At 42.9% G+C, this 12,435-nt stretch overlaps 1 protein-coding gene across 1 annotated transcript in view; it reads right to left on the bottom strand.

Annotated features, from left to right (window-relative positions):
* PREP (prolyl endopeptidase) overlaps positions 1-12,435 on the bottom strand; it is a 151,190-nt gene that overhangs the window by 131,176 nt on the left and 7,579 nt on the right. The window contains exon 3 of the mRNA XM_077289641.1: positions 10,642-10,775. Within this exon, the coding sequence (XP_077145756.1) occupies positions 10,642-10,775 (134 nt within the window). The remainder of the gene's footprint in view (positions 1-10,641; positions 10,776-12,435) is intronic.

Here is a 12,435-nt window from a genome sequence, read left to right as displayed (position 1 = left end):
CGTTGCATTTGCAGAGCCCCTGATGTACCCAAACAGTACAAACCCCCCACAAGTGACCCCATATTGGAAACTAGACCTCCCAAGGAACTTATCTAGATGTGTTGTGAGAACTTTGAACCCCCAAGTGTTTCACTACAGTTTATAATGCAGAGCCGTGAAAATAAAACATCTTTTTTTTCCCACAAAAATGATTTTTAGCCCCCCAAATTTTTATTTTCCTAAGGATAACAAGAGAACTTGGACCCCAGAAGTTGTTGTTCAATTTGTCCCGAGTACGCTGATAACACATATGTTGGGGTAAACCCCTTTTTGGGCGCACGGGAGAGCTCGGAAGGGAAGGAGCACTGTTTTACTTTTTCAACGCAGAATTGGCTGGAATTGAGATTGGACGCCATGTCGCGCTTGGAGAGCCCCTGATGTGCCTGGACAGTGGAAACCCCCCAATTCTACCTGAAACCCTAACCCAAACACACCCCTAACCCTAATCCCAACGGTAACCCTAACCACACCCCTAGCCCTGACACACCCATAATTCTAATCCCAACCCTAATCCAAACGTAAATGTAATCCAAACCCTAACCCTAACTTTAGCCCCAACCCTAACTTTAGCCCCAACCCTAACTTTACCTCCAACCCTAGCCCTAACCCTAACCCTACCCCTAACCCTAACCCTAAACGTGACTGAAATACGTGGCACTGAAATACGTGGCACTGAAATACGTGGCACTGAAATACGTGGCACTGAAATACGTGATACGTGGCACTTAAATACGTGGCACTGAAACACGTGGCACTGAAATACGTGGCACTGAAATACGTGGCACTGAAATACGTGGCATTTAAATAAGTGGCACTGAAATATGTGATATGTGGCACTTAAATACGTGGCACTGAAGTACGTGGCACTGAAATACGTGGCACTGAAATACGTGGCACTGAAATACGTGGCACTGAAATAAGTGGCACTGAAATATGTGATATGTGGCACTTAAATACGTGGCACTGAAATACGTGGCACTGAAATACGTGGCACTGAAATACGTGGCACTGAAATACGTGGCACTGAAATACGTGATACGTGGCACTGAAACACGTGGCACTGAAATACGTGGCACTGAAATACGTGGCACTGAAATACGTTGCACTGAAATACGTGGCACTGAAATACGTGGCACTGAAATATGTGATATGTGGCACTTAAATACGTGGCACTGAAATACGTGGCACTGAAATACGTGGCACTGAAATACGTGGAACTGAAATACGTGGCACTGAAATATGTGATACGTGGCACTGAAATACGTGGCACTGAAACACGTGGCACTGAAATACGTGATACGTGGCACTGAAATACGTGGCACTGAAATACGTGGCACTGAAATACGTGCAACTGAAATACGTGGTACTAAAATATGTGGCACTGAAATACGTGATACGTGGCACTGAAATACGTGGCACTGAAACACGTGGCACTGAAATACGTGATACGTGGCACTGAAATACATGGCACTGAAATACGTGGCACTGAAATACGTGGCACTGAAATACGTGGCACTGAAATACGTGGCACTATGACTGTCAGAAAATGTTCATTAAACGGTTAGGGGTGAGGTTAGGGGTAGAGTTAGGGTTAGGGTTTGGATCCCTTTATCACCTTGATGGTGGTGGGTGGCTTTTCAGTGTGTTTTCTGTTTTTTTCGATAAAAATGCATGCGTTTTTAACGCAAACAAACGCATGTGCTTAAAAACGCAAGAAAATACTGCAGGTTGTATTTCTGAAAATGAACGCATGCAGAAAAAACCCGCATGCGTTTGAAAACCCGACCAAACGCGTACAAAAAAACCGCATGCGTTTTCAATGTTAAATATAGGGAAAAAACGCATGCGTTTTTTTGTGCAAAAAACGCTGCAGACAAAAACGCAAGTGTGAAACCAGCGACGCTTTTTATAGCAAAAAAGTTTTTGCGTCTCCACATTTTGAGACCTATAATTTTTCCACATTTGCTCCACAGAGTCATGTGAGGTCTTGTTTTTTGCGGGACGAGTTGACGTTTTTATTGGTAACATTTTCGGACACGTGACCGTTTTTGATCGCTTTTTATTCCGATTTTTGTGAGGCAGAATGACCAAAAACCTGCTATTCATGAATTTCTTTTGGGAGAGGCGTTTATACCGTTAAGGGTTTGGTAAAATTGATAAAGCAGTTTTATTCGTCGGGTCAGTATGATTACAGCGATATCTCATTTATATCATTTTTTTATGTTTTGGCGCTTTTATACGATAAAAACTATTTTATAGAAAAAATAATTATTTTGGTATCGCTTTATTCTCAGGACTATAACTTTTTTATTTTTTTGCTGATGATGCTGTATGGCGGCTTGTTTTTTGCGGGACAAGATGACGTTTTCAGCGGTACCATGGATATTTATATCAGTCTTTTTGATCGCGTGTTATTCCACTTTTTGTTCGGCGGTATGGTAATAAAGCGTTGTTTTTTGCCTCGTTTTTTTTTTTTTTTTTCTTACGGTGTTTACTGAAGGGGTTAACTAGTGTGGCAGTTTTATAGGTTGGGTCATTACGGACGCGGCGATACTAAATATGTGTACTTTTATTGTTTTTTTTTTTTAATTTAGATAAAGAAATGTATTTATGGGAATAATATTTTTTTTTTTTTTCATTATTTTGGAATATTTTTTTTTACACATTTGGAAATTTTTTTTTTTACTTTTTTACTTTGCCCCAGGGGGGGACAATACAGATCGGTGATCTGCCAGTTTGCATAGCACTCTGACAGATCACCGATCTGAGAGAAGTGCAGGCTGCTTCACAGTGCCTGCTCTGAGCAGGCTTCTGTGAAGCCACCTCCCTCCCTGCAGGACCCGGATCCGCGGCCATCTTGGATCCGGGTCTGGAGCAGGCAGGGAGGGAGGTAAGACCCTCGCAGCAACGCGATCACATCGCGTTGCTGCGGGGGGCTCAGGGAAGCCCGCAGGGAGCCCTCTCCCTGCGCGATGCTTCCCTGCATCGCCGGCACATCGCGATCATGTTTGATCGCGGTGTGCCGGGGGTTAATGTGCCGGGGGCGGTCCGTGACCGCTCCTGGCACATAGTGCCGGATGTCAGCTGCGATATGCAGCCGACACCCGGCCGCGATCGGCCGCGCTCCCCCCGTGAGCGCGGCCGATCGGCTATGACGTACTATCCCGTCGGCGGTCATACGGGCCCACCCCACCTCGACGGGATAGTACGTCAAATGTCGGGAAGGGGTTAATCAAAATAATTGAATGGATTTGAAAAGATACAAACAAAATATACAATCATTTTAATAAACAGGTTTAACATCTTTTTATTCAAATTTCTCTAAATATGATTATACTAACAAACTGTCCTGCTATGACTATTTGCATTCTGCTATGACTGATGTGAATATTAAATAAGCACTCCTATGAAGATTTTTTTTTTTTATGTAAAGTTTGTATGTGTTTACATACTCCTCTACAGCCACCTTCTCTGAGATTCAGCACCGTTCGGCTTCTTTTCTCTGTGACGTCACCCCTCTGCAGACTCTCCACACTGCACTTTGATGGATCCGGAAGTGGCTTTTACAATGTAATCTAATGGGACTCCATAGGCTTGCATTGCAAACAAAATTTCTCGCTCACACATATAACACAGAGTGGGCTGGATAGTCTGAAGAATGGTGATGTCACTAAGAGGAGCAGAACGGTGCTGGATCCCAGAAAAGGAAGCGGCATGTGAGTATATTAACACATAAACAGCACAATACATGAATTTATACACAAATTTATATTAAAAAATACATACCGTATATACTCGAGTATAAGCCAGGACCCCTAATTTTGCCACAAAAAACTGGGAAAACTTAATGACTCAAGTATAAGCCTAGGGTGGAAAATGCAGCAGCTACCGGTAAATACCAAAAAATACAAATAGATACCAATAAAAGTAAAATTTATTGAGACATCAGTAGGTTAAGTGCTTTTGAAGATCCATATTGAATCAAGAGCCCCATATAATGCTCCTTACAGTTCCCTTCACCCCCGGAGCTTTTTCCGTTTTTTTTTTCGCTCCCCTCCTTCCCAGAGCCATAACTTATTTATTTTTCCGTCAATTTGGCCATGTGAGGGCTTATTTTTTTGCAGGACGAGTTGTACTTTTGAACGATACCATTGGTTTTACCATGCCGTGTAACAGAAAACGGGAAAAAAATTCCAAGTGTGATGAAATTGCAAAAAAAAGTGCAATCTCACACTTGTTTTTTGTTTGGCTTTTTTGCTAGGTTCACCAAATGCTAAAACTGCCATTATGATTCTCCAGGTCATTACGAGTTCATAGACACCTAACATGTCTAGGTTATTTTTTTATCTAAGTGGCGAAAAAAAATTCCAAAGTTTGCTAAAAAAAAAGAATAAAAAAAAATTGCGCGATTTTCCGATACCCGTAGCGTCTCCAATTTTCATGATCTGGGGTCGGTTGAGGGCTTATTTTTTGCGTGCCAAGCTGGCGTTTTTAATGATACCATTTTGGTGTAGATACATTCTTTTGATCGCCCGTTATTGCATTTTAATGCAATGTCGCGGTGACCAAAAAAACGTAATTTTGGCGTTTTGATTTTTTTTCTCGCTACGCCATTTAGCGGTCAGGTTAATCCTTTGTTTTTATTGATAGATCGGGCGATTCTGAACGCGGCGATACCAAATATGTGTATTTTTAAATTTTTTTTAATTGTTTTATTTTGATTGGGGCGAAAGGGGGGTGATTTGAACTTTTATATATTTTTTATTTTTTTTATATTTTTAAACACTTTTTTTTCTTAATTTTGGCATGCTTCAATAGCCTCCATAGGAGGCTAGAAGCATGCACTACACGATCGGCTCTGCTACATAGAGGTGAAATACAAATCACCTCTATGTAGCAGAAAGGCAGGTGTACTTTGAGCGCCGACCACAGGGTGGCGCTCAAAGCAAATCGGCCATCAACAACCATAGAGGTCTCAAGGGGACCTCTGGTTGTTATGGCAATGCACCGCTGACCCCCAATCATGTGATGGGGGTCAGCGGAGCGAGTACCTCCGGCCACGCGGCCGGGAGCGCTAGTTAAATGCCGCTATCAGCGCTTGACGGCGGCATTTAACTAGTTAATGGGCGCGGGCGGATCGCGATTCCGCTCGCGCTCATTGCGCGCACATGTCAGCTGTACAAAACAGCTGACATGTCGCGGCTTTAAGGTGGGCTCACCGCCGGAGCCCACCTTAAAGCAGGGGATCTGCCAGCTGACGTACTATTCTGTCAGCTGGCAGAAAGGGGTTAAAATATGCCCCATATAATGCTCCACAAATGTTGCTTATGGCCCCATAAGATGCTCCATACAGTCATTTGCCCCATATAATGCTCCACAAACATTGCTTTTGGCCCCATAAGATGCTCCATACAGTGATTTGCCTCATGTAGTGCTCCACAAATGTTGCTTATGGCCCCATAAGATGCTCCATGTAGACATTTGCCCCATATGCTGTTGCTGCGATAAAAAAAAAAAAAAAAATCACATACTCACCTCTTGTCGCTCAGGCCCCCGGTACTTGCTATATTCACCTGCTCCCCGTTCCACCGCCGCCAGAGCTCCCCATTCTCTGCACTAACTGTTCAGGCAGAGGGCGGCGCACACGCAGCAGCGGCCTTGCAACAGGGAGCAGGTGAATATCTTGCACTGCGTTATACTCACGTGCTCCTGGCGCATTACAGTAATGAATACGCGGCTCCACCCCTATGGGAGTGGAGTGGGGTCCATATTCATTACTGTAATGAGCGGTACCATGTGACTGCTCACTACAGGAAGAAGCTGCCGGTGCCGGGGAACCAGGGACAGCGCCAGGAGCAGGTGAGTATGATTAGACAGCCACTGCTCCTCCTCCCCCACCGACCCCCCTGGGAATGACTAGAGTATAAGCTGAGAGGGGCAATTTCAGCCTAAAAAAATGGGCTGAAATTCTCGGCTTATACTCGAGTATATACGGTGTATTAATAGGAGTAGTTCTTTAAATAGCAACCAAACAATAAAGAGCTAACATATGTCTGTGGACACTAATGGTTTTACCATGTTGCTTTATAAGCAATGTGTTTGTTTTTGTTAGGGATGAGTGAATGTGCTCGATGGTATCACTCGAGTATCTGGGTACTCGGATGCAATCGTTACTTGGCGAGCATTGGGTGGTGCTCGATGTAAAACTCGAATCCCCGTCCCGCATGTTTGCAGCCTCTTACTGAGCCAATAAGCATGCGGGCATTGCCTGTGTGTCACCGTAATGCCACAGCCATCTTGATTGTGGCATTACTGTGATTGACTGACCGCGTGGCATCATCAGGGGTACTAAAAGGACAGGCATCGCCCGGCTCGGCACACTGATGCCATTGCACAGCTCTGTGACACTTCATATTGGAGGGAGAGAGTTCTTGTCCAGGCCTCCAGGCCTGTGTGCACAGTATAAGAAATCAGAGTCCTGTAGTGTTGACACTGGTGCTGAAAACTGAACCACCATACCAAAAGTCATTCTAAGGGCTAATTGATTGCTTTCATGTTCGTATCCAATGCATTCTGCATTTAGTAATGGGAGGGAGAGAGAGTTTCAGGAGCAGAAAGTGGCAGAATAAAGTCTGTAGACAGGAATTAGGGCTGTACAGTCCCTTTTAAAATGTATAGATGCGGCATTTAATGTTTCTTTTGTGTGAAAAAATTGAATAACTTGTGTGATCCATCAAGTATTATCTGTTTTGTGGTACATTTTGGTGTTCTGTAACACTCCAAAAAAGTGTTGAATTTTTTTCTGGCCTAAATTACTCACCCATAAAAGTATTTCATGTCCTAGGGTACATTTCTGCGATATCCAACATTCCAAAAAAAAGCATGAAAAAAATCTCCAGGTTAAATTTCTCAGCCATACTGTATTTTGTGGTCTGGGATAGTAGGTGGCAAAGATGGCAGAACAAGGCGAGACTCCCAAGTGAGAGACTAGAGGAATATTGGAGCCAGAGGATGCTGGAGCAATAGAAGAGGTGGCAGAAGCTTGTGGTCCGGATCTGGCAGATTACCTGGAACTAGGAAGGCCTGAACCCAGGATGCATCCTTTACTGCTGGGGTTCTTGCAGACAGGAGAGTTAGTTCCAGGAACTGGTGAGAGGATTGCGGGGCCTAGGCTGGTCGGAAGAATCAAGAAGGCGAGCAGGATCAGGTCTGGAGAAATGTAATCAGACACACTAGCCGTACGGCACCGAGCATTGACAACCCAGGGGGTAGTCATTATTTCCGACCATCAACGGAGAAGGGGGTCCACTTCAGAGTTTGGGACCAGTCATCACATCTCGTTCAACCATTGGGCAATAGAGACGGAACACTTGCCTCAAAGTTTGCAAGAACTGGTGGCTGGAACCAAATCAAATTTCTCAAAAGGGAGAAGCAATGTCACTGGCATGAACCCTCAAGCTCCTTGAGTTGGCTTGAGACAGGGCTACGACGATCCCGAAGGACAGTATGCTCTACGTGGGAGCATCCAATGTTTCAGGTGACACAGGGGTCTGTTGCCCATTTTTATATGTCAGGGTCTCCGGGACCTGTCATGGTTCCCAATGGCAAGGGAACGTAAGAAACATATAAATAACGAACGAGCTCTCGGGTGATGGAAACTCGAGTTGACCGTGAGCTAAATCTACCACACAACTAATAGTAGCCAGGGAGCATACCTACGGCTTCCTATATGCCACGCGCCAGCCGGAGGACTAACTACGCCTGGTAGAGGAAGAAACAGACCTGGCTTACCTCTAGGGAAATACCCCAAAAGATGATAGCAGCCCCCCACATGTAATAACGGTGAATTAAGAGGAAAAGACATACACAGTATGAAAGTAGATTTAGCAAAGAGAGGTCCACTTACTAGATAGCAGAAGGATACAAAAGAGGACTTCACGGTCAACTGAAAACCCTTTCAAAAACCATCCTGAAATTACTTTAAGACTCCTGTGTCAACTCATGACACAGGAGTGGCAATTTCAGCCCGCAAGAGCTTCCAGCTACAGAGAATTACAAAAACTGCAAACTGGACAAAAAGTACAAAACAAAAGGACAAAGTCCACTTAGCTGATCAGCAGACTAGTAGCAGGAACATGCAACCGAAGGCTCTGGTTACAATGATGACCGGCAAGGAAATGACTGGAGAGCAAGGCTAAATAGGAAACTCCCAAACGCTGATGGAAGCAGGTGAACAGAAGCAGCAAAGTGCAAACAAGTCACCAGTACCACCAGCAACCACCAGGGGAGCCCAAAAAGCGGATACACAACAGGGACCTCCGGAAGCTGGGTCAGTTACTACCCAGGCACCTGGGAATCGAGCTGCAGGAAGCAGGTGGAAGCAGTCTCCCCAGCCTCCCAAGGAAGGAGAAGTGGACAGCTGAAAAAGATTACTGTATTACCCTCCTTAGAATTTTTTTTAGTAGCTTTGTACTTTGTGCAAAGCAGTTATGAGTGGAGGAGTACAGCAACTGCACTTGAAACATATTTGAATGAGGCCCCCCAAGTTGTTGCCTTTCAGGGGGTCTATGGATGATCCTCCTTATAATTTTTTCCTGGCTTTGCACTTTCTGCAAAGCCTTTATGAGTGTAGAAGTACATAAACTACACTTTCAAAATATTTATGTTCCAAATGTATGTCCCAATGCGATTAGTCATCCGCACAGTTTAACACGAGTATCTAACCCTCCCAAAAATTGGTAAAAAAAAAATTATTGGAATTATATTGCTCATCCATAGAGCATTACGTCTTCTTGGGTGCATTTCGGTGGTATCTAATCCTCTAAAAAATTGTTCAAAAGGTTTCCAGTATTATATTGCTCATCCATAGATTATTACATGTTCTTGGGTACATTTCGGTGATATATAAACCTCAAAACAAGTTGTCAAATTTTTTTTCGGAATTATATTGCTGATCCATACAGTATTTCGTGTTCTTGGGTACATTTCAATGGTATACATAAAACACTACAAAAAAAGCAGTGAGAAATTTGTCTGAATTCAATTACTCATACAAACAGTTTTACATGCGGTTACATTTTGGTGTTCTATAAAAATCCCCGAAACCTTGAAAAAAGGTTTACGGATTCAAGGATTCATCCATACACTAACGTGCTTCGTGTTAAATTTCGCTGTTATATTAAACTCACAAAAACCCTTTCAAAAAATTTTAGGGATTCAATTAGTCATCTATACATTATAACATGGTTCTTGTTACATTTCGCTGGTACATTAAAATCACAAATTTTTATTTTTTTTTTAATTATGGATTCAATGATTCATGCATACAGTTTAACCTCTTCATAACAGAACCTTTTTTCATTTTTGCGTTTCTGTTTTTCACTCCCCTTCTTCCCAGACCCATGACTTTTTTAATTTTCTGTCAATATGGCCATGTGACGGCTTATTTTTTGGGGGACAAGTTGTAATTTTGAACGACACCATTGGTTTTACCATATCTTGTACTCAAAAGCGGGAAAAGTGCAATTCCACAACTGTTTTTTGGATTTTTTGTTACCATGGTCAACAAATGCTAAAACTGACCTGCCATTATGATTCTCCAGGTAATTGCGAGTTCATAGACACCAAACATGTGTTGGTTCTTTTTTATTTAAGTAGTGAAAAAAAAATGTAAAAAAAAAAAGAAATTGTGTCATTTTCCGAGACCAGTAGCATTGCCATTTTCCATGATCTCAGGTTGGGTGAGGGCTTATTTTTTGCGCGCTGAGCTGACGCTTTGGTGCAGATATGATCTTTTGATCGCCAGTTATTGTGTTTTAATGCAATGTTGTGGTGACCAAAAAAACGTAATTATGGCTTTTTTAATTTTTTACTCGTTATGCCATTTGGCGATAGGGTTCTTTTTTTATATTGATAGATCAGGCGATACTGAACGCAATTTTTTATTGCTTTATTTTGAATGGGGCAAGAGGAGGGGGATTTGAACTTTTATTTTTTTTAATATTTAAATTTTTTTTTTTTACACTTTTGGCATGCTTCAATAGTCTCCACGGTCATAATCATAACCTGATCGGCTCTGCTACATACAGGCGATGATCGGATCATCTGTATGTAGCATAATTGCTGACTTGCTATGAGCGCCGACCAGAGGAGACCTCTGGTTATCATGCCGACCTATCGGTGACCCGCGATCACGTGACGAGAGTCATCGAATAGCGGATTTCCGGCGCGACTGCCGGAAATGCATGTTAAATGCCGCTGTCAGAGTTTGACAGTATAGATGTGTTAGAAAATAGAGTAAATCGGCTGTGCACTTCTGTGTCAATTTATTCCAGGTTTTAAAGACAATTTTAATAAGTTTAGCTTGACTGTTAATTTTCAGTTTGTCTGTATGTTGTTTCCAAATGTGAAACATTTGGCGTATATCAGAGGCAACAAATGCCAAAACCGCTATTCCGTCCATCAAATCAAATTTCTGCAACGTTTTACAGGGTAAATGGTCCCTCTAATAGACAAAAAACACTACTGTATTCGCCCAGAAAGTGGCAGAAAATAATCAGTTTTCCTAAGTCTAGTGGTCACTAATAAATAAGTCCTAATTACCTCTCCCCTTTCTTGAAATGACAGCTATATTTGGGAAAGTCATACAGCTCTGTCATCCGTTCTTTGAATAGACGCCTGATGGGGCATTGTTCCAGAAATGGCATAGTAAGTTTGTTCTGAGCTTCCACAAAGGCCTGGAAATAAAAAGAAACATCATGTCAGTTTAGTAAACTTCTGCGTTATCATAAGACAGGCACAAAATTAATATGCAAGTAAGAAATGGGGTTGGCGAGTACACGCGGCAGGTTTCTGCAATGATATCGGCAAGAAGTCATTCTTTCGCCTCGTGAGCGATGAGAATAGTGATCTCATTCCCAGGTTCTCTCTGTTGTCCTCTATGGGGAAAGCAGCACAGACATTTCAACACATTTCTAGAATCACTCTTTAAAGGGAACCTGTCACGTGAAAAAATGCTATTAACCTGCAGATATGGGGTTAATCTGCATGTTAATAGTGTTCTGAACCTGCCCACTTTTTTATGCGTTCATCTGGTTTTTTTAGTTTACAATTTGTTCATTCGATCCATCATTTGCGACTTTTCAAAAAATTGCAACATTTTTGGAAATATACTCCAGTCCCCCCCCCCCCCCAGAATATTTTTATGTATGCTAAAACGTTTGTGCAGTTTTGTTACATTTTGAGAAATGTGTGACATTTTTAACTAAAAAGTCGCAAATAAGTTTCAAACAAAAAATAAAGACACAAAATTTACGAACCGCTCTATTTATAAAAATTAGGCACAAAAAAAAAAAATGTGCAGGGTCATAGTACCAAATTTCCCAGCAAATTAAAGTGAATCTATCATTAGGATCAAACCTACTAAGCCATTTATATGGACATGAAGCTCATAAGAAGTTGAATAAAACGATACCTTGATATCTGAGATCCAATGTCTTATTTCAGAGAAATCTAATGTATTTTTCAGACTATAAGACGCACCGGACCATAAGATGCACCCCAAATTTTCAGAAGGAAAAAAGGGGAAAAAAAAATAATGTGTCACATGGGGGTCGGTCTTTTCAGTTTGAAATCAGCTTACTGGGGGGAGGAAATCGTCACAGGTTGAGTGGTCACAGGGGAGCGTGGCCACAGGGGTTGTTCAGTGGTCCAGGCTGGTGCTGTGGCCTCCAGTAAATCCCATCCCAGGCTGGTGCTGCGGTGGTTCTCTGGGTTCCTGAGATCTCGGGACGAGATCTCAATTTGAGCATGTGCCGCCCATTTTCCCGAAGGCCACAGCATCACAGCAATGGATCTGCGGGGGCCTCCAGGCTTTCAGAAAATGCCGGCGGAGCCCCCACGCCGCACCACAGAGCACGACCGCCACATCAGCCTGGGAAGGGAGGCTGCATCGCTCTGCAGCGTCAGACCGGGACCGCAGCCACAGTATTTTGTAAGTATAGTGCGACTATAAGACACCCCCCCATTTTCCCCCAAAATTTTTTGGGAAAAAAGTGCATCTTATAGTCCGAAAAATACAGTACGTTTTTCTTATATGTAAATGAGCTGTTCCGGACACTGATCTGCAGGAGAATCTGCATCCAGAGCTTATTATAACTTAAAGGTGCGTTAGCAATGTCAGACATGTAAATAACACAGAGCAGTGAAACTGAACTTTGCCTCCTTACAAATCCACTTAATGCAGCTCTCAGAGCTCTGCTGTATCGGAACCCTGGCTGCCTGTGAGATGGAAGCTGAAGCTGAGAAGAACCTGCAGATGTGTCAGTGATAATCACACACAGCTCTGCAGCGAGATCAGGAGAGTGGCCATTACACGTCACACTGGTAACACCCCCT

The sequence above is a fragment of the Ranitomeya variabilis genome, chromosome 2 (genome assembly GCF_051348905.1).
Source record: "Ranitomeya variabilis isolate aRanVar5 chromosome 2, aRanVar5.hap1, whole genome shotgun sequence".
In the NCBI taxonomy this organism is placed as follows: domain Eukaryota; kingdom Metazoa; phylum Chordata; class Amphibia; order Anura; family Dendrobatidae; genus Ranitomeya; species Ranitomeya variabilis.
This window is presented reverse-complemented; position numbering and strand designations above follow the sequence as displayed.